The sequence below is a fragment of the Giraffa tippelskirchi genome, chromosome 8 (assembly GCF_054371585.1).
Source record: "Giraffa tippelskirchi isolate mGirTip1 chromosome 8, T2T-mGirTip1v1.2.pri, whole genome shotgun sequence".
Classification (NCBI taxonomy): domain Eukaryota; kingdom Metazoa; phylum Chordata; class Mammalia; order Artiodactyla; family Giraffidae; genus Giraffa; species Giraffa tippelskirchi.
In genome coordinates this window covers 50664233-50686229 of record NC_137282.1, presented here as the reverse complement: position 1 = coordinate 50686229, position 21997 = coordinate 50664233, and the positions used below count along the sequence as shown (strand labels likewise).

Genomic DNA, 21997 nt, shown 5'->3' with positions numbered 1-21997 from the left:
GTGTTTATATCCTGATTTCTTTGCTAACATTTACTTCTTCAATATTTTAAAAAGGAAGTCAAGATATGCCTGGGAATTTAGCTCTCTTTCTTCCCAAAATGTACAAAGACCTACACATGTGCGTGCATATGCCTAGGCCACAAAATCCAACCCCAGGCCTCATGTGTTAAACAAGGAAAATCTGAAGACCATTTTATTTTTTACTGTAACATCTGTCTGATCATCAGTTATATCTTTAATTTGGGGGGGTATGTGTTATTAGAATCAAACAAGGCCTGTGTTTCAGCTCGCATTGAGATCTCCATTAGTTTCTGGCTGATTATCAACAGTTTATAGCCCTTTCAGATCAAAGCAGGATATAACGAAATAAAGATTATTAAATATACACCTGTAATAGAGGTGTTATCTCTTTGTATAATGGATGTGAAAAAATTACAAATCATTAGCTGTATGGTCTCATAGCTTAGACTACTGCATGTTTGAATGAACATTATTCAAGGATACCTAGGTCAGTGTGGTTGCCAGTGCTGAGGGGACAGCTGAGAAACAGACCAAGCCTCTGCCCTCAGGGAGCTCATGTTTTGCTGTGTGTGTGTGTGTATGTATGTGTATGTGTAGGGATGGGAGAGGCAGCATACAGAAAAATATGTAGCTGTTGATCAGCGCCAAGAAGAAAAGCAGAATCATGTAAGGGGAACAGAGTGAAAGTGTGTGAGCGTAACTGTGTGTGTGTGCGTGCATGTGTGTGTGTGTAGGGATGAGAGAGGCAGGGTACAGAAAAAGAAATATTTCAGGTGTAGATCACTGCCAAGAAGAAAAGCAGAACCATATAAGGGGAATAGAATGAAAGTGTGTGAGTGTGTGTGTGTGTGAGAGTGTGTGTGTGAAATGTTTTGACATTGGATGTCAGTGTCAGAGGTAAGCAGAGACCTGCAGAGAGTGAGGAGCAGGTACTTCGCAGGTAGGGCAGGAGCTTTCGTTGTGTGTGTGTGGGGAGCTGAGACCTGAGAGGCAATGAGGGGCCAGGGCAGGGGAGCCTCTTGTAGGGAGGAAGGGAGTGGACTCCCAGGTGTGATGGAAGGCCCTGGAGCCCAGCTGCGATAGGTACATCTCACTTAGGTTTTTGAATGCACCACTTTGGCTGCCGTGCGGAGGATGGCTGGGAGGGTCTGGTGACAGGGAGGCTCAGTGGGAGACCTCTGTGGTCATCTGGGAGCGAGGTGGTGGCGGTCTGCACTGGGTGGTCAGCAGTCTTGGGACGTCTAGACGTGGGGGGGACTGCAGTGAGCGAGAAAGGAGCTCTCAGGCGAAGCCGTGCAGTTATTCTGATCATGCTTTGTATCCTTATTCCCCCTCCCCCACCCCACCCCTCTTTTTGGATTCTTTCACAGAACCTAGATTAAGTGTAGCTCCTGAAATGGATATCATGGACTACTGCAAAAAAGAATGGAGGGGAAATACACAAAAAGCAACATGTATGAAAAAGGTATGACACCTGGATGCATGCATTTTGAGTTTTTCCAATAGTCTACCATAGGTAATTATTTAATACATCCTTTTGTATGTTTTAGATGTTATAGTTATGACAACTGCCATTAGACTGTGTTACTATTGGGGTTCTAATTGTAGAGATGAGGAGACAGACTGCAAGATAAGGACCGTCATAGTGTTAATACAGAATCATTATCAGTTATTCAGTAACTTGATTTCTTTGAAAAACACATAAATGACTGTGTGCTGTTCCAAGCTGGGCCAGCCATGGGTTGGCCCCTTGGGGACATTTGACTGTAATGTCCTTCTGGCCTGGTGAGGTCACAGCCTTGGGTGACCTACATCTGCCATCCCCACTTGGGTTTATTTTCACATCCTCCAGTCCTTGGGGCCTGGACTCTACCGCACACCCTTAGCAGTGGGACCTAGAGCTCCTGCCTTTATTTAGGGCGCCCCAGGAGCTGTCCCCTCTCAGTCCCGTTGCATAGCTTGGTGACCCGAAAGTAGTCCTTCCAAGGCTGTGGGACGTCAGGGATTCCCAAGACGTGGCCCTGCTGGGGTTGTGAGTGGGCTGGGTCACTGCTCTCACTGCACGGTAGTCAGACAGCACCCCTCTCGGTTCCCCCTCAGATGGATCCTGAATCCAACATTCCTCTGTAGGTGGAGATTGCTCCTATAGTTGACCCTTGTATACCAAGGTTTGGACTGCTGGAGCCTGCTTCTCTGTGCTGATTTTTTTCATGAATATGGACTACAGTGTACTATATGATGCCATGAATGATTTATGCATTTGGAAAGGTTCAGTTGCTGTTGAACTAGTATCTGGGACAGCTGGGGGTTCACCGTAGCAAAGAGGTACATTTAGTAGGCATGAGTCTCCCCGATGGGCCTTATATTGCAGTGGTTGGGCCACTGAACAGAAATGCAGCTCTCAGAATTTTATTATTGGAAAGAAATACTTTCATATCCACTTCGAACATCATCCTGTGACTTGAACCTTGAAAACAGCTTACGACAGGGTCCAGTGCTTGGACACAGGATGACTGTCTACGGGGTCCCCACCCCAGGAGGGTGCCACTTCTTCCTTTGCGTACGTGTGTGTTGGAGGGGGGAACAGGGTTTTGAGTGGCTGTCGAGGAAGAGCAGGGCAAGCAAAAGATCTACCTGGTCAAGGGGGAGTGAGATGAGAAAGCCTGAAAGTTGATGCCAATGCCTGAGGACTCAGTCGGCTGGGTGCCTGGACCAGCTCCCTGGGATTTCATGGTGTCCTTTTAAGGGGAGTGTGCTCAAAACGGTCCGTTTGGATGGCTGTGTTTGAGTGACTGATCATGTCACCGAGAATTTTCATTTCCTTGTTTCACTTCCAGGCTGAATAATAGTGACACTTAAATCCACTTTTTGAAAAACAGAATTTATCCAGGCACCTCCAAGCATATAGTCTTTTACGTATTTCATGGAAATTTGGGGTATGGGGTGTTACTTTTAATATGGAGACATAAGCCAGGTAAAGAATCCACCTGTCAACACAGGGAGACGCAGAAGATGAGGATTCAAGCCTTGGGCCAGGAAGATCCCCTTGCATAGGAAATGGCAACCCACTCCAGTATTCTTGCCTGGAAGATCCCATGGATAGAGGAGCCTGGTAGGCTGCAGTCCATAGGGTCGCAAAGAGTCAGACACAGCTGGGGGATTGGGCACATAAGCTGGGTACATCTCTCTCTCCGTTCGTCTCCTTATTAAAGAGTTTAGGGTCAACTTAAACACAGACCAAAGCCTTCAGACTGCTGGTTATTAATAAGTGAGTGTTACAGCAATTGCTTAGAAAGGGACATACGACTTCAACTTTGGGGGTAACTAGCATTTTAATGATACTTAGTGTCCTATTCTATATATTCTAGTATGTTGCGTCTGCTGCATATGCTGATATTTTGTATGATACTAAAGTTTTTTAATTTCTTTTGATGAATAAAAAAAGAATTAAAATATCCTACAGGAAAGACTTGGCCATTCTTCCACTGATCGGGGCGGGGGGCGTGGGGGTCACATTTCTTCCACACGAATAAAATTCTCCCCACTGTCCGAAGTCAGTAACAACCATTTGAATTCTTTGATGCTTTTTGCACAGGGCTACGAGGAGGTGTCTCAGAAATTCACCTCCATCAGGCGAGTCCGCGGAGATAACTACTGTGCGCTGAGGGCCACGCTGTTCCAGGCCATGAGTCAGCCGGCGGCGCTGCCCTCCTGGCTGCAGGACCCGGAGCTCACGCTGGTAGGCTGCCGCCGCAGGTTTGAGTCTGCACTGTTTCCGTCGTTTCTGCAGCAAAGACTTCCTTGTCTGCCCTGCGCTGTGTGCTGGTGCTTGCCTGCAGTGCGACCCGCATGTGGGTTTCTGCAGCTTTCTGTGGCTGGGATGACTTTGCATAGTAAAGCGACCGAAAACGATTGTTATTTCCCGGAGGAGAAAGATGATAAAATTTATTTAGCACCTCAGCTGAACTAGAGAGCAGGGGTTTAGGGCTTGCACAGAGCACTGAGGGCAGTTTGACTTCCGGGTCGGAGTCTCCACCAAATGGGCTATATATTGTACTGTCTGAGAACCTGCTGGAGTTTCCAAAGGCACGTTTCTGGGCTTCTGGCTCCAGTTCAGGGCATCGGCACTGTCTGGAGAGTGTTAGGAGGGTCATCTGCTTGGTACGCAACAGAGCAGCAATACCGGCAGAGAGAGGGTTGCTGTCAGCTGGGGGAGGCTTCCTGGGGAGGTGAGGGTTGAGGGCTCTGTCCCATGCCTGGCCCTCGGTAGTTTTAAGTCTGCAGCCTGACAGGGACACTCCAAGAAGTCACGTTATCTGTGTGTCATGTATCCATGACGGACATCAGCTGAGGTCACGATAGGTTGGGTGATAGACCATCCCTAGAGAGCTTGGTGAGCAGTCATGATTGAGTGGAGCTCACAATATGACGTTAATTGGAAGAAAATTGGAAATCTTGGGCTTGTCTTAACCCCCCAAACCAAAACCCAAAGTGCCGTCTCTGGGAGATGTGCCTCACCAGCAACTTAGGGGAAGAAAGTCAGGATTTTAATGGATCACAGGCCCAGTAGCAACCCACAGGTGTGTGATGGCCACAGTGATGAGGAAGCTTGTTTTATAATGAAAGGGATAGGTAGGGAGTTTGGGATGGACATGTCCACACTGCTATATTTAAAATGGATAACCAGCAAGGACCTGCTGTACAGCACAGGGAACTCTGCTCAATGTTATGTGGCAGCCTGGATAGGAGGGGAGTTTGGGGGAGAATGGATACTTGTATATGTATGGCTCAGTCCCTTCACCGTTTACCTGAAACTCACAGCATTGTTAATTGGCTATACTCCAATACAAAATAAAAAGTTTAAAAAAAACAAAGGAATGCTTCTAAACACAGGCAGTGACAGCCTGTCTTGAACTGGACTGGTCGGATCCCATCTTAGGGACTGCGGGCAGCTCTGTGCCTGTACCCTCGGGACAGAAGGGCGTGTGCCCGAGGCAGTCTGTCTCCTTCTGGGAACAGTTGAAGGAGCTGGGGTATTTGCCTGGAATAAAGACTTGTAGAGGATACTGGCTGGCAGCTCAGCTAATTGCAGATCTGTTAGGTGGTCAGGGTGTCACATAGCCTCCAAGCACAGCCAGGACCAGTGAGTGGAGGAGATCACCTATCTGCTTGGTGATTATCCACTCTATAAAGCGGTATGAAAGTGGCACCCTTGTGTAAGCTGTCCAAATGACATGTGTGAAAGATTCTCCTAATCAGAGATGGGTCATCTTAAGCAGATTTCTCAGCATTAGCTTATTTATTTTTTCAATAAAGAAGCAAAAAGAAATTGATACAGGAGGCTATTTTTAGCTTTGCAGGTTATGCTAAGTATTAGGACTGAAATATCTTGGAGATGTTGGTCAGCCTGCCTGTGGACCTGAGCCATTGCTGGGGAAGCAGACATGGGTTACCTCACTTGGTTTTGCTTTAACTTCTGTTTGCTAACCATAGTTTAAATTACAGCTTGTGACATAAAGTGCTCCTCAAGTGTAGGCTGTTTTCCTTTGAACTTTTTACTTTAAGAGGATGCTTAGATTTATGAATTTAATTGATGTAATGAATTAGAATTCTTTTACTTTCCAAGAAACTCTGGTGCAAATAGTGCTCCATGTAGTTAAGCATATAAAATACTCCCCATAAAAGTAAAGCATGAGGTCCCTTTTGTTTTACTGACAGGATCCATCTGGGTAGGGTCATCTGTCATATTAAAAATAGTCTTAAGTAGTCTATGCTTGGTTTCTGATTGGTATGAGAATATGTTGTGTGTGTGAGCTGTGGGGCTTTAAGGTGGTTTTCCTGGCTGAATTTGAGTCATGTGGAAATTCTCGAGCATTCTAATTTCTTCCCTTTTCTGTATGTATCAGCCAATCAGAGTTTTTCTCTTGGGAGCATAATCTAATTAGTTAGTCACAGTGGTATTATTTTTGTCATCTAACCTTTATTGAATACCAGGAGGCCTGCGTCAGAAAAAACCTCATCATACCTGCCGGGGGTGTCGTATGAAAGTCTATGAAACTTTTCTTGCTCTCCTTCAGCTAGAAGACTTGTCCCTGTGTTGGCTTTTTGGCCCCCAGCATCTTCCCTTGATTTAAGCCTTTTCTCGGCAGGGTCTGTTTTGTGATGTCTCTGGAGCAGGTGGCAGGTGCACCTCATGCTTCTTATTTGAGGTGCCAGGGCAGGAGGGGCATGTAGACTGGGTTGCTGCCCTTGCCCAGCGCAGGAGGGGCACACAAACTGGGTTGCTATCTTTGCCCAGCACAGAAGGGGCATGTAGACTGGGTTGCTGCCCTTGCCCAGCGCAGGAGGGGCACATAGACTGGGTTGCTGCCCTTGCCCAGACTAGTCTCTCACCCCCTCCCAGCTCTCCCGTGCTCTCGCCTGTGGCCACCATCCCATCCCTGTTCTCATCCCGGTCCTTCCACTTGGTCCTCCCTCAGGAAGTCCGCCCTGATAGGGATCTCGCTGAGTGAGCAAGAGGGTGGTGTGGTGTGACTGGAAAAAGTGAAGGTGGAACCAAGTAGGAGCACAGGTGGGTGGTGAGGCCCACAGAGACTGGCCGTGTGCACCCGTGGCGGTAGGGCACCTGGACCACCTCCCCCTGGAAGTGGGGTCTCTCCATCACCAGATACTACTGTGTCACTGTAGTAAGGAAACATCTCAATATTTGTTAACACACATGCCTAAGACAAGCAGATCAGCTGATACTTAACTCTATCTACCAAACAAGAAAATCTTACAGGAGTTTTGCTATGAAAGTCTCTGACCGTTTCCTGTCCATCTTCCCACTGCGTTAGAATAACTTTTATCCAATCATATGAATTAAACCATGCTTGCTGTTAGAACTTGGTATAAATGATTTGCGTTTAAAATGGGGTGGGCTTGCTGTTAGAAGCACAATAACCATCTGACAACAAGTCAGTTGGAGAAGGAAATGGCAACCCACTCCAGTATTCTTGCCTGGAGAATCCCAGGGACAGAGGAGCCTGGTGGGCTGCCATCTATGGGGTTGCACAGAATCGGACACGACTGACGCGACTTAGCAGCAGCAGCAGCAGCAAGTCAGTCTCCTCTTCCCCTGATCCTTGAATCTCTGAATTGCCGAGGACCTCTTTTGACCACCACCACCTGGATCGCCCTCCTCAGCACTGCGAGTCAGACAGGTCCTGGGACACCTGAGCTTGTATGTGAATCTGTAGACCTGGAGCCAGCTTCAGCCCATAGCCTGCAGGGCACTTGCTGTGCTAAATATCCCTTGACCTCAGCATGCATTTATCTCATCAGGAAATCGGGGCGGTGAGCCCAGAGAAGCCCTACGCCCTGTAGCTGGTGATATCTGCTTCCACTCACATCTGGGGGGAGGCGCTGCACAGCCCTGGGCATCGTCCCTCGCTCCTGGAACACGCTTGGTTTCAGAACATGACGGGGCAACAGGAAGCGCAGGACCGAGACCCTCCCTTGGTGTGAGCTCGGTGGAGGGGGGCCAGGCCGTGCTTCCTGCACTGCTCAGCTGCTCTGGCCTTGCTGTCACGGCCAGTTTTACAGTCTGGCCGCTCCTCTCCACCTGTTGTTGAGTCTGGGCTCCTTGTGTGTGGTGTCTACCTCCATCCAGACCCCAATCTCTGTGGTGTTGACTGTAGTCAGATCATCTGACCCTGACCTTGACCCTGACCTCGGATGTGGCTTGCTCTGGCTCTTCTTAAATTTGGGCAGCACCTGGGCCCCCAAGAGGAGGTGTCCTTCGGGACAGGGGTCTTGGGGTTCGTTAATTTTTAGAATGTCTCTGAATGGGTGGGACCCGTGACATTTTTGCTTAGAGTACAATAGACTATCAAAACTCATATTATGACAAAGTTTGGGGAAGGACACATTTTCGTTATTTGCTGTCCCTTTAGTCATAGTACTGATTTCAAGGATTATGGACATTTGCTAGAGAAAATGGGCTTTTTAAAAAAATACTTCAGTCACAAATGAAATTACATCAAAGCTAATTGCCTACTTTGTTAAGTATTTACCATCGTTGTTTCTTGTTTTTAATTTTGTTTCTTCCTTAAACCTCCTTTAGCAGAAGTCCAGTCTCTGAGTGTGTAGTGTAAAAGAATAGCCTTGTATGTGTGTTGTGTGCCTCGTGACCCCCGACAGCATTTAAACTTATACGCTTTCTTTTTTTGTTTTTAATCTGAGTAAAGGATTTCAACTCTCACTATTCTTTCTTCATAGCTTCTTTTCACACCTCAATTTTGGGGATTTTTCCAGGATCTCCACATCTCCCAGAAGTATACAACCCTGGCTTTGGTCCATGCATGGAAGGAGTGAGGGAAAGGACTTTTATTTGGGTCCTCTCTGTAGTTAGGTCTTTGGGGTCTCTCGAGTACTTGAGTGCTGTGCCTGCTTTTTAGGTTCCTACACAGTGTCATGTGATGCTCACGTGCTCTCCCGGGCTTCCCTCCCCCCCATCTCCCAGCTCGCATCTGTGCGGCCAGTACTTTCTTGCTCAGTGCGCTTCTTTGTGACCAGTTGTGATTTCAGCTTGTTGCCACTTGAGGGCATTTTAGGTTCTGGTGACAAACCAGAGAACCTAACAAGGTTTGCAGGAGAACCACCCACATGTTGCTGAAATGCAGGACAGTGTGGGTGCAGCGCTGGGCTCCTCTTGGGTGTGTGTGGGGTCGTTTGTCATCATGATAAGTGAGAACGCAACCCCCCCCACCCCCCACTAACGAGTAAGTGTAGACGGCCTCACTGTGGTGACTAGCTGAAGAGGAGTTCAGTCCCTGTTGTGGTTTTGTCTCTTTGGAGAGATGAAACCACCTTAGTTTCTCATGATTGCTGTGGATGGAGAAGGTAAAACTGAGTTACTGTTCATGAAGGGTCTTCAGTGTCTTTGATTCAGGAGAACAGAACATTCGGCCGCATTTAAAACTGTATTTATGATTGTTGAGCTCTAGTTCCAGGGAAGAATTCATCATTCTCTAATAATCTTTTGACTTGCAAGTGAACTGTTTTTCCTTTCTGCATTTTATAGCACCGAAGTGGCATGCCCGTGCCCAGCCCAATAACATGGATTTCTCCTGACACACCCAAGACTCCTAGGAGAGTCTGGGTTCCCATGCTGACATCGATTGAGTTTTGTCCCAGCTTGCCTTTCAGACTCCAGATTCTGCTGATGATGAGGGGAAAACAAAATAACAGACCCTCCAGGAAAAAAGGCAGAGTAATAATAGTTCAGCTGTCTGCTCTTTAATGAGCCAGGCCATCCTGGAACCCTTAACCCTTGCCTCTTATTCTAAATTGTAATTTTTATCTTATTTACACTGATTAGGTACTTAAACTGGAGAGCACCTTGTTTCTTTTTAACATTAAAACTATGATGATAGTGTAAATATTGGAAATTAGGTTTTATTTTCCTAGTCAGAAAAGGAGCAAGTTTTTGCTGTATGTGGACCATCTCATTAGACCCAAAGTGCCTTCCTGAGTCAGGGATCAGGGAGTGGTAGGGTGGGGGCCAGTGAGCCCAGCTGGCCCCCCGGGTGGTTTATGCCAAGACGTGTGTGTACACTGCCTTCACATACCCTTACACAGGGCTGTGGAATGTTCCTGGCTGTGGCGGGAGCCCAGCAAGGTAGATCGTGCCTTTGGGTCTCAACCAGAACCGCCATGTCCCTCTAGCAGCCCTCCTCAGGGTGGCTGTTTCTGACCTCCTGACTTCTAGATTGAGGTCCTCTGACAGATGTGCAAAAATTAATTCTGGAAACAAAGGTTGGTCTTCTAGGTTACATTGTTTCTTACAGCTTGGCTCATGTGATAGACTGTTTGGAATGTTAACCTTTTTTCTCTCTCTGTTTCTTGATAACTCCAGTTACCAGAAAAACTCATAAGCAAATACAGCTGGATCAAGCAGTGGAAGCTTGGACTGAAATTTGAGGGGAAGAGCAAGGACCTGGTGGATAAAATTAAGGAGTCCCTCGCTTTACTGAGGAAGAAGGTTTGGAACATGTCGTTTTCTTTGTCTGATAAGTATAGACCTCTGACTCCCGGTTGCCCCAGCGCACCACTTCTTAGTCCTCACTTAGTGGGTTACAGGCTGCCCAGGTGGCTCAGTGGTAAGGAATCCGCCCGCCAGTGCAGGAGATGTGGCTTTGATCCCTAGGTTGGGAAGATTCCCCTGGAGAGGGAAATGGCAGCCCACTTCAGTTTTCTTGCCTGGAGAATCCCATGGATGGAGGAGCCTGGCGGGCTACAGTCCTTGGGGTTGCCCTGAATCAGACATGACTGAGCGACTGAGCAACAACAGTGGGTTACCACTTGCTCTTGGCTGGATTTTACACAAAGTAGTTCTAAACAAACACAAACTCTTCCTCTGAGGTATTTGGTAAAACGAAGAGGTATCAACATCATGCATTCTCAGAGGAGATGACATGTTAAATGAAATGTTTAATTTTGTTTAAAGCAAACCTTACAAATGTAGTCTTCTAAGTCATACTGATAGGTTTCAGGGATGTCATTTAGTCCGTATCTCTTACAGTATTATCAGCGATATGAATTCTCATTTATTAAATTCTTCCCAGTTATGTTCATGTTTTAAGATACTCTCCATATTTATTAGGCATGTTTTCTTTTACGACGATTGTCCAGTGCAGTAGATTTAGTAACTTGTCTTTTGAAAACTGTCCTCAGGGTTTCTCTGAAGCAGAATTGTGAGAAGGGACTTGGTCAGCTGAGCCCCAGTGATTTGGTCATTAAACCCTCCCTCTCCGTGGCTCTCCACTGTCTTATGTGGGTGGGGTATCCTGCTTGCATGCTGGCCTGTAAACAGCCTGTAAGCTCTCCTCACCAGGAACCCTGGACAGAGGGCCTGTTGGTTGTTCCAGGCTTTGTAGATGGAGTAGGGAGGACTGTAAGGAGGTGTCAGGCATCGTCATTCAAGACTTCTCCTAGCACACACCCCAGGCGTCAGCCTCTTAACTGTAGCCTGCTGCCCCCATGAGACTTGCAGCCTCACGAGAGACTTACACATTTCACATGTGCCAGGCTGTACCCTGAAGTTTTCTATGTTATGTAATTGTCACAACCAGCAGGGCGTTGTCACTGTGATCATCCCCGTTTTACAGATGGGGAGATCGTCCTGTTCATTCTTCTACAGCCAGTGCTGGGCACTGAGCCTCACACACGATAGACATTTGGGAAATACTTTGTTGAATGAGTGGAGGAACCTGACTTGCTGGAGCCTAGTTTTTTATAAAAACGAGAAATGTGTGCTGGAAAATAATACTGTCAAAGAAGGACTAGTGACAAAGACATGGGAACAAGAGAAGGACAGAGGGGGGTCTGTTCTTGTTGCCTGTTGAAGCGGAGCACAGGATTAGAGGGGCTGGAGGCCCACGCCGTCCCAAGCAAGCCCTGGGTTAGCAGCGGGTGGAGCACAGGGCTCTGGCCCTGGGGGAGTGAACAGACTTCAGCATAGCCACTGGTGACTGTCCATTTTCACTCTTTTTAAGTTTTTGAGAAATCGCTTTATACACCTAGTAAAGACACACCTAGTCTACGGTAACTAGATCTTGGTTTGGGGGAATGTTAGTGATTCCAATTTATAATTATTCCATTAAAATTATTCATTAATAGAGCCAGCGCTGCTGACACCCATAGATGCTAGGCTGTACACTAAAGTTTTGTATATCATGTAATTCTCAAACCAGCAGGGCATCCTGGCTGTGGCTGTGCCCACTTTACAGGCGATGAGACTAAGGCCCTGCAGGGGCCAGCGGCTGCTCGGTGGCGAGACCCTTGTTCCATCCTGACTCTGACTCCAGAGCCGTGCTCTCACCTGCCAGCTTGGTCTCCTCCTGGAAAATATGAGATGTTGTAGCTTTCAGAGTCCTATGGCACAGTTATTACCATTAAAATTTACTCTTGAATTAAAAAATGTAATGGTTTTGCAGAGGAGCAGTAGTTACTGATTATACACAAGGATTAGTTTTGTGTTGGCATCTCTTATTCGCAAAGAGATTCTTATAACCATATAGTTATAGGGTTTTCTTCTTCACTTAAAGAGTAAGCCTGTGTTAGCTGAATACCTGATCATTGTTGTTCAGTCGCTGTGTTGTGTCCAACTGTTTGTAACCCCATGGACTGCAGCACCCCAGGCTTCCCTGTCCTTCACTACCTTCCAGAGTTTGCTCAGATTCCTGTCTATTGAGTTGGTAATACTATCTAACCATCTCACCCTTTGCTGCCCTCTTCTCCTTGAATACCTGATTCTCTCCTTTATTTTTAATCAGAAGTCAATATGAATTTCCTGAGTAGATTTGTTCATTTAAAACTCAAGTAAACTTTTAAGAGGTTAGAACAGTAAGTTTAGTAAATAGGTATTCAGGAGATGCCACAGTCTTCCTTGGCCATCTTCACGTTATAAGGTTGGCTTGGTGTTTCTGGATGGTATTGGCTGCTGTAAGCCCCTTTAAGGGGAGGGCTGATTTCAGCTAAGCTCCAGGGCATCATCACACCAGGTCTCTCAAAAGCGTGTTCGCTCTCCTGCAAATATTTGTTTATTGACTGGTTCCATTTCCTTGCCTAGGAAGATATGAGAGTTGAAATTTCCATTCCGTGATCCCAGAGCTTCTCCTTAGTGCAGTATACTTTTGTTTCAGATTACCGGGGAAAGAGCTGAAAAAGGAAAGTGTGTAGTCTAAAGAGTACAGTTGTTTGAGCTGGAAGTTTGAACGCTGAGCGTTGGTACATGACCTGTGTTCGCCCACCTATTCTGAAAATAATTTTGTGCTCATAGTGTGGGGTTTTACCAGGGACTTTCAGAACAACAATTTAATTATTATGTAACTTTCTTATTATAGTGGGCAAGCCTGGCTGAACTGAGAACTGCAGAAGCAAGGCAGATGGCTTGTGATGAACTGTTCACAAATGAAGAAGAGGAGTACAGCCTCTATGAAGCTGTAAAATTCCTAATGCTGAACAGAGCCATTGAACTCTATGATGATAGAGAGAAGGGAAAGGAAGTGCCATTTTTCTCTGTGCTTCTCTTTGCTCGGGATACGTCAAGTGACCCTGGTCAGCTGCTGCGGAACCATCTGAACCAGGTGGGACACACTGGCGGCCTTGAACAGGTGAGTCGTGCCTTTGGGAGGACATTAGCCCGGAGCAGCAGCGTCAGCCATCAACCACTGCCTCAGTTTTTGTGGGTCGGGAGCTCAGGAGCTGTGCAGTTGTGTGGTTCTGGCTTAGGGTCGCAGGAGGGTTGCCGTTGAGTCTTGCTCAGGGCTGCAGTCTCCGGAGGGCTCGACAGCGGCTGGAGGGTCCACTTCCAGCGTGGTGCACACTCGCCTGGCTGTCGGTGGGAGGGCTCAGTCCCTCACTGGTGGTCAGTGGGAGGGCTCAGAGCCTCGCCATGTGGGGCTTTCCATAGGGCTGCTCCAATGTTCTCCTGACATGGCAGCTGGCTTCTCTCAGAAGGTGGTCCAAGAAGACAGCCAGGACGCCCCCGTGCCTTCTGTGACCTCATCTTGGAGTCGCTCACCGGCACTTACACTCGGCTCTGTGTGTTAGAAGCAGGGCATGTCATTCTTCCCACACTCCAGCCAGGCATGCTGAAGAATATGAGCCTGTTGTTTTTATTTATGTTTAATTGGAGGATAATTGCTTTGTAATACTGCATTGGTTTCTGCCATACATCACCATGAGTTAGCCGTAGGTATACATATGTCCTTTCCCCTTTGAACCTCCCTCCCACCTCCCGCCCTTCAAGGGTGAACCTGTTTTATACCCACCGTAGTTGCCTCAGCCTGGGCTTTCTCCTGTCGTGTGGTGGATGGGACCAGAACCCTTGGCTCCAGAAAGAAACCAAGCCCTGGGAAGGAGTCCTCTGAAGGGTCTTGTTTAATCTTGGCCCCTATCACTGTATTAGGTAGCATCCTTTAAAAATAGAAGTGGAGTCATTTTAGCTAGGAGAGCCAGCCTGCTCTTGGATCTTCAACAGATAGGCTAAGTTTGGAGTTTCACCCAGAGACACAGTGTGGTGCTGTCCTGTGGGTCACCCATTGACTCACCACACTCTGCTATCTTTCTTTGATGGGTTCATTACGTTGCCCTGAACAGCCTAAGGCCTTCTTTAGTGGAATAGCCAACCACTTGAGAAGCATGGTTCGTGACATTGTACAGGAGGCAGGGATCAAGACTATCCCCAAGTAAAAGAAATGCAAAAAAGCAAAATGGATGTCTGAGGAGGCCTTACAAATAGTTGTGAAAAGAAGAGAAATGAAAAGCAAAGGAGAAAAGGAAAGATATACCCGTTTGAATGCAGAGTTCCAAAGGATAGCAAGGAGAGATAAGAAAGCCTTCCTCAGTGATCAGTGCAAAGAAATAGAGGAAAACAGTAGAATGGGAAAGACTAGTGATCTCTTCAAGAAAATTAGAGATACCAAGGGAACATTTCATGCAAAGATGGGCTCAATAAAGGACAGAAATGGTATGGATCTAACAGAAGCAGAAGATATTAAGAAGAGGTGGCAAGAATACACAGAAGAACTGTACAAACAAGATCTTCATGACCCAGATAATCACGATGGTGTGATCACTCACCTAGAGCCAGACATCCTGGAATGTGAAGTCAAGCAGGCCTTAGGAAGCATCAGTACGAACTAAGCTAGAGGAGGCGGAATTCCAGTTGAGCTATTTCAAATCCTCAAAGATGATGCTGTGAAAGTGCTGCACTCTCTATGTCAGCAAATTTGGAAAACTCAGCAGTGGCCACAGGACTGGAAAATGTCATTTTTCATTCCAATCCCAAAGAAAGGCAATGCCAATAATGCTGAAACCACCACACAATTGCACTCAACTCACGCGCTAGTAAAGTAATGCTCAAAATTCTCCAAGCCAGGCTTCAGCAATACGTGAACCGTGAACTTCCAGATGTTCAAGCTGGTTTTAGAAGAGGCAGAGGAACCAGAGATCAAATTGCCAACATCTGCTGGATCATCAAAAAAGCAAGAGAGTTCCAGAAAAAAACATCTATTTCTGCTTTATTGACTATGCCAAAGCCTTTGCCTGTGTGGATCACAATAAACTGTGGAAAATTTATGAAAGAGATGGGAATACCAGACCACCTGACCTGCCTCTTGAGAAACCTGTATGCAGGTCAGGAAGCGACAGTTAGAACTGAACATGGAACAACAGACTGGTTCCAAATAGGAAAAGGAGTACGTCAAGGCTGTATATTGTCACCCTGCTTATTTAACTTGTATGCAGAGTACATCATGAGAAACGTTGGGCTGGAAGAAGCACAAGCTGGAATCAAGATTGCCGGGAGAAATATCAATAACCTCAGATATGCAGATGACACCACCCTAATGGCAGAAAGTGAAGAAGAACTGAAGAGCCTCTTGATGAAGGTGAAAAGAGAAGAGTGAAAACGTTGGCTTAAAGCTCAATATTCAGAAAACTAAGATCGTGGCATCCGGTCCCATCACTTCATGGCAAATAGATGGGGAAACAGTGGCTGACTTTATTTTTTGGGGCTCCAAAATCACTGCAGATGGTGATTGCAGCCATGAAATTAAAAGATACTTACTCCTTGGAAGGAATGTTATGACCAACCTAGATAGCATATTAAAAAGCAGAGACATTATTTTGCCAACAAAGGTCCATCTAGTCAAGGCTATGGTTTTTCCAGTAGTCATGTATGGATGTGAGAGTTGGACTGTAAAGAAAGCTGAGCGCTGAAGAATTGATGCTTTTGAACTGTGGTGTTGGAGAAGACTCTTGAGAGTCCCTTGGACTGCAAGGAGATCCAACCAGTCCATCCTAAAGGAGATCAGTCCTGGGTGTTCACTGGAAGAACTGATGTTGAAGCTGAAACTCCAATACTTCGGCCACCTGATGCGAAGAGTAGACTCATTTGAAAAGACCCTGATGCTGAGAAGGATTGGGGACAGGAGGAGAAGGGGACGACAGAGGATGAGATGGTTGGATGGCATCATTGACTCGATGGACATGGGTTTGGGTAAACTCCGGGAGTTTGTGATGGACAGGGAGGCCTGGAGTGCTGCAGTTCCTGGAGTCGCAAAGAGTTGGACACGACTGAGGGACTGCACTGAACTGAGCTGAGAAGCATTGAGGCTTTCCATTCAGAGTGCCCCTTTCCTGCGTGCATGGCTGACTTGGAGCTTGCCTTTTACTGGTTACACAGGAAAGAGCAAAGATGGCGGTCACTGCTCAGTCAACCAGGGTCGAAGATAAACTGTTTTTAAAAAGTTGTTTGTACTCGAAATGTAAGTTACTTAGGTCTCCTGAACTGCTGCAGATAGCTTGCACTAACAAGCCAGGTAGAGCATAGTTTGCGTATTAGACTTCTGTTAGTCCTTTCTGAGTCCCCACAAGTCTGCTGTAACATGTTTAAATAGCAGTTTTGTTGAAATATGATGTACATACCAATTTACCCCTTTGAGGTGTGTAACTCGGTGGACTTTAGTATGTTTATAGAGTTTTGCAGCCATCGCAGTCTAATTTTAGACCATTTTATCACTCCTAAAGGAAACCTCATACCCTTATTCCCCTTTCTCTAGCCCTAGGCAACCACTAACTTACTTTCTGTTTTTACAGACTTGTCTATCCTGGGCATTTCATGTAAATGGAATTTTATAATATGTGGTCTTTTATGACTGGCTTCTTTGACTGAGCCTAATGTCTTCCAGATTCATCAGTATTGCAGCATATATCAATACTTCATTCCTTTTTATTGACAAATAATATTCCATTGTATGGATGTATCACATTTTATACATCCACTTCGGTTGTTTCCACGTTTTGGCGATTGTGAATAATCCTGCTGTGAACATCATGTACAAGTTTTTTGTGGGACATATGTTTTTAATTCTCTTGGGTATATGCTAATTTAGGAGTGGAACTGCTGGGCCACATGGCAATTCTTTGTTTAAAACTTTGAGGAACTGCCAAACATTTTAAAAGCAGCTGCACTCATATCCCCACCAGCAATGTTTCAGAGTTCCATTTCTTCACATCCGTACCACACTTTTTTTTTTTTAATTGAGGTGAAGTTCATATACCAGCAAAGTAACTATTTTAAAGTATACAATTCACTCACTCTCTGTACATTTGCAGCAGTGTGTGACCATTACCTGTGCCAAGTTCTGAAACAGTGTTCTTCCCCCGAAAGAAAGAAAACCTGGTGCCTGCGCGGCAGTCTCTCCCCGCAATCATCTGTCGATTTGATTGTAGCCGTTCGAGTGGGTGGGAAGTGGTGTCTCATTGTGGGTTTGATTTGCGTTCCCCTGATGACTTTGCATGTACTTAGTGGTATTTGCATGTCATCTTCGGAGAAGAATCTATTCTATTCAAGTCCTTTGGCCAGTTTTTAGCCTGGTTATTGGCTTTTTTATTGTCAAGTTGAGATGTTCTTAATGTATTCAGGCCACCAGTCCCTTATCAGACATATGACCCATCTTGATGATATGTTTGATTATAATGGCCCATACATAATGGCAGGACCCACACAAGCTGCAGGACTGGACTGGGTCTGGGCCACAGGAGGAAGACGGGCTTGGGTCAAGCCACGCTGTGCCCCACGGGGACCCCAGAGCAGAAGCGGGTGGCCAGCCGCATCCTTCAGCCTTTGTTCTCCCCACAGGTCGAGATGTTCCTCCTTGCCTACGCTGTGCGCCATACCATCCGGGTGTACCGGCTCTCCAAGTACAGCACTGAGGAGTTCATCACGGTCTACCCCACCGACCCCCCCAGGGACTGGCCAGTGGTGACCCTTATTGCCGAAGATGACCGGCACTACAACATCCCCGTCAGAGTGTGCGAGGAGACCAGCCTGTGAGCCGCGCTTGGACCCCCTGGCGACGCAGCCGAGGGGCGCAGGTAGCCCCTCGCCTGGGCCTTGGGCGTGCAGGTCCCCGAGCCCGATCTCTGAGGACGCCTGGGCCCTATTAGCCACGCCGGACTGGAATGTTCTGGAGACTAGCTTTGGCAAATCAGAAGTAACCGCAATTTTTTCCCCTCATCTATGACGCAGTATGTTTCTGTGGGGGCCTTCAGGACACACCTGTTAAAAGGTGCAAACTACACCTCCTCCATAAAACGCACACTTTTATATCAGAGGAGTCGCGTCCTGGACAGAAAAGTGTCCAAAGGGCGCTCTGATAGTAAACTGGCTTTCAATTTTTTTTTTTTTAAAGGGGGTAATTTTTGTTCTGGTGGTCACGGCATCTGCGGTGCCCTTTCTCTACATCTATGCAATCGATTCACGCGGTAGAAGTCAGGGGCAGAGCCTGCCAACAGCCCGGTATCCTCTGCTAGTCTCACCCAGCAATGCTTTGAATTCACATGTTCATTAAAGCTGTTGTAAGCCGAGTGTCTAATAGAAGAATCAGAACTTGGTCTGAAAGTGAGCTGCTTAAAGGCTGGAGAAGGGGCTGCAGGAGGAAGCAGTGGCCCCAGGACCTTGTTGCTCCGCCAGGACGTGCCAGACGCCTGCGGTCGCGGACGCCCCGGCTCAGGAGCCTGGTGTGGGGGTGGGTGGTCAGCGGGAGAGCCCCTGGGATCAGGGGCTGTTCCTCTGCAGTTCCACAGATTCACCATCATCTAGTCAGAGTCAAGCTTAGACTCGTCTGCTTTTTTAGTGGAAACCAAGGCCAATTGATGAGTTTCTGGAGAGTGCCTCCATTGCCAGGTTCCTGTCCCTCATCTGTTGGAGGGGGTGAGTAGCCAGCCGCAGAGGTTCTCCGGTTTTCGTGAGTAAGTTTTCAGTAGAAGCACGTGCTAAACACTGACCGCAGAGGCATGGCCGAGCTGCACCTGCCCTTGGTTGGGTTTGGGATGCCCGGAGGAGGCAGCGTTCTGGCCACGAATGGTGGCCTGCCTAGTCAGTCACAGGCTAGGGTGGTGCCTGGGGGTCTGGGGTGGGCTCGAGCAGCCCAGCTGAGCCTTGTCTGCATCAGGGCCCGAATCCACATGGCGTATGGACACCTGCTTCAGACTGTCAGCGGCACCTGGATTGGCTCAGTATTTGTGGAGATGGTGTTACCCTGAAGTACCAAGCTTTATTCTATAATAATTACAATCTTTATGTGGTTTAATATAATATAGTTGATAAGCTATCTAATCTGTTCTCCCTTCCTCCACCCCACCCCCAAGGACAGAACTTTTGTGAAAATGTAAGTTTTGCTTTCACTTAAAAATCAAAATTTTCGGTTGAGAAAAAACTCAGAGGACACATAAGACTATGCAGACTGTTACACGAGTATTCTTCCCATTACCTCATCAGTAGTATTCATGTTTTGGTAGATACTTAACTCATTCGGGTGTTTGAATCGAATTTTACTCTAGATGTGTGTGAATGTGTTGGAGAGGCTTTGCCTTTCACTGTGAAACGCAATGGTGCCTTGAACAAGATTAAGAAGGTACCTAGAAGCCAAATGAAAATAATGACTTCCTGTTGGCTTGGATGCTTCATTTTATGTAACTTGATTTTCATGCAATTTACAAGAGGAAATGCTTACCAGTTCATTCTTGAACATGTTTAAAAGCACAACTTCAAACACTTCAGTTGTACAAGGCAGTTAGTTGGTGTCTGTGTCCATCAAACTGCTGGTAGATCGCCTCTGTTGAGTTTAATAATACTAGTGATCTCTGCATTTTTAAAAATGTTCTAGTTTTAGTGAACTTGATCTGGGCTTTCGGGTAGCTCATTTACATTTCATACTTGTTTCTTGTTCCCGTGTATGATATTGTTAGAGTGTGTGCAGAAATTGTGGTCTTAACCACTCCATTGATAAAAAACTCAAAAATGTGCATTTAAGTTGCTTTCTGTCCCAAGGCCATATTAGACTCTACTCTCAGACCATGATGCAGGTTTAGAGGGATCATAGCATCAGAGAAGTAAAGCTTTCAAAAAAAACAGTACTTCAGGAAATGTGGATGATCGACGAACTTTAAAAATATATTTTTTTGTTGCAACATGCAACTACAGTTGCCCAGAGTTTTGATTCCATTTTTCATTCTTGCTCTTGGCCTGGTTGGGTGACATCAGTAAAATTGAAATTGAGTTGAGACCAAAATGGATTCAGGAGGATAATTTACTTAGAGGGGATCTCTAAAATGGTAAGTGTTTCCAAGAAAGGAAGGTAGTAGGAACTACACACTTTGCTTACTTTCTATCCCAGGATTTATTGCAAGAATTCAGTGGTTTTGGAGCCCTCTGGTCTTAGCAGAAAGAAGATACCTGCCTTGAACAGGTGTGACTTATACCTTTGAGTTCATTTAAAGTGCATTAAACCTAAAAAACATTTCCCTGTAACAAGTTCCGTGGAATTAACACTGCTCCTTCCTGTCTTCCCCTCCTTACCTGCATTTACAGCATCCATTGATTTCACTCAATTAGAGGAAATCGTGATGGTGGCAGTTGAGAACAAGATGCCAGTCTTTCTCTTATCTCTTGGCGTGTGGGATTTGATCTGAAATGTCAGTTCCTCTTCCTTGGAGTTCGTCATATCTGAAAATGCCTTAAAGGCACAGAACAGGATTGACCCTGCTCTCTACATACAGCCATTTACACTTCTGTTATACTGTTGTACATTCTATTAATGTCTGAAGTTTTCTTTGACTGTGGAAACAGACATCCGCTTGGTATTCTTTCATTATTCTTTTTCCCTCCAGTTCTAGGGCTTGTCAAGTAAAATCTCAGACCCCTTGAATCTCACCCCTCTGTCAGAAAAAACACCTTTGTTGGTTTTTGTGTGCTTGTTTTTTCCTTTGTTTACTTTTTACGAGGCTGTGTTATCCTTCTGCCCTCTTCACCTCAGGGTGCTCTTTTACCCAAGAGTTGGTTGTCTCCTTTTTGAAGAGCTTCCAGGTGGTGACTGTTAGGTGCTGTCTCACCTTTGATAATCTAGCTTCCTTACATTGCAGCATAGAAGTCAAACAGACCTCCTGGCTTTATCTCCTTTGTGGTGTTAAAATAAAGTTTGATCGTGTTCCTGTCTCTCTTTCTAAAGCAAAACTTTGCTGGTGCTTCTCCTTTGAAAGCCAGAAAGTTATTTTCAGAAATACAAACCTCTAGGGAATTTTACTTGTACGCATACACAAAAATACATGGATGCCTTTTTTTAAATCATCTGTATCTAATTAAAAACCAACAAGAATGTGTTTGGAGTGAATCTGAAATGTGTGTGAAAGATATGAGTCCTCACATAGTTGAGCAAAGTCAGGGCACAATATCAAGTAATTTTACCAACTTACTGACCAGAGACATTTCAGTTTTACTTAGATAACAAATCACTGGCCACAGGCGTTAGTTTTTGTGAAACTAAACTAAACCCCAGTCAGTAATGTGTTAAAATGGCTCAAGAACAGTAGGAAGTGAGCTGAAGAGGGACGAACTGATTTTAGATGAAAAAATGCCTTTTAAAAACAAAATGGATGCCTAACAGACCTCCTCAGCTTAAGTTAATAAAAGGATAAAAATCTGAACCAGTGCCCACCACTTTTGTGTGTGGATTCTGCAGATTCCTTTTTCTAAAGTTGAAGCCCCTGTGTAACAGAAGTAGACTGCGTAATGCTTAACTCTTGGAAAACCTTCTTGGGGTTCTCTTCCGAGGGGCTGGAGAGACCAGGAAGCCAATGCTGAATCATGCAGTGAAGTGAGACAACGGGCAGCTGATGATCAATACTTGTAACTGATCCAGGGAATAACTTGGAGCCACGAAAAGCACAAAACCAAACTGGCTTGGCTGCCCCCAGCCCTGGTGGCTGTAGCGGCCGGGTAGGCTCGGCCATGACCAGAACAGGCGGGGGTGTGTGTATGAAGATGCCTGCTCACTGGTCTGCACTCAGATCACGATGTTCTGTGTGCAAGGTCACACAGCCTGAGACCCTGCAGGTTTGGGAGGGTGGAGGTGAGTTGTCCCTT

The 21997-nt window shown here is 46.2% G+C and overlaps 1 protein-coding gene across 11 annotated transcripts in view; it reads left to right on the top strand.

Annotated features, from left to right (window-relative positions):
• The window catches only part of OTULIN (OTU deubiquitinase with linear linkage specificity), a 34223-nt gene extending 12989 nt beyond the window's left edge, over positions 1 to 21234 (top strand). For 6 of the 11 annotated variants that reach the window (XM_081520834.1, XM_081520838.1, XM_081520835.1 and 3 more), the window contains 5 exons: positions 1392 to 1486; positions 3617 to 3760; positions 9920 to 10045; positions 12909 to 13178; positions 17714 to 21234. In XM_081520834.1, the coding sequence (XP_081376960.1) occupies positions 1392 to 1486; positions 3617 to 3760; positions 9920 to 10045; positions 12909 to 13178; positions 17714 to 17908 (830 nt within the window). In that variant the 3' untranslated portion in view covers positions 17909 to 21234. The remainder of the gene's footprint in view (positions 1 to 1391; positions 1487 to 3616; positions 3761 to 9919; positions 10046 to 12908; positions 13179 to 17713) is intronic. The other 5 variants (XR_014062283.1, XR_014062285.1, XR_014062284.1 and 2 more) reach the window with 2 other exon arrangements.
• The last annotated feature ends 763 nt before the right edge of the window (positions 21235 to 21997 follow it).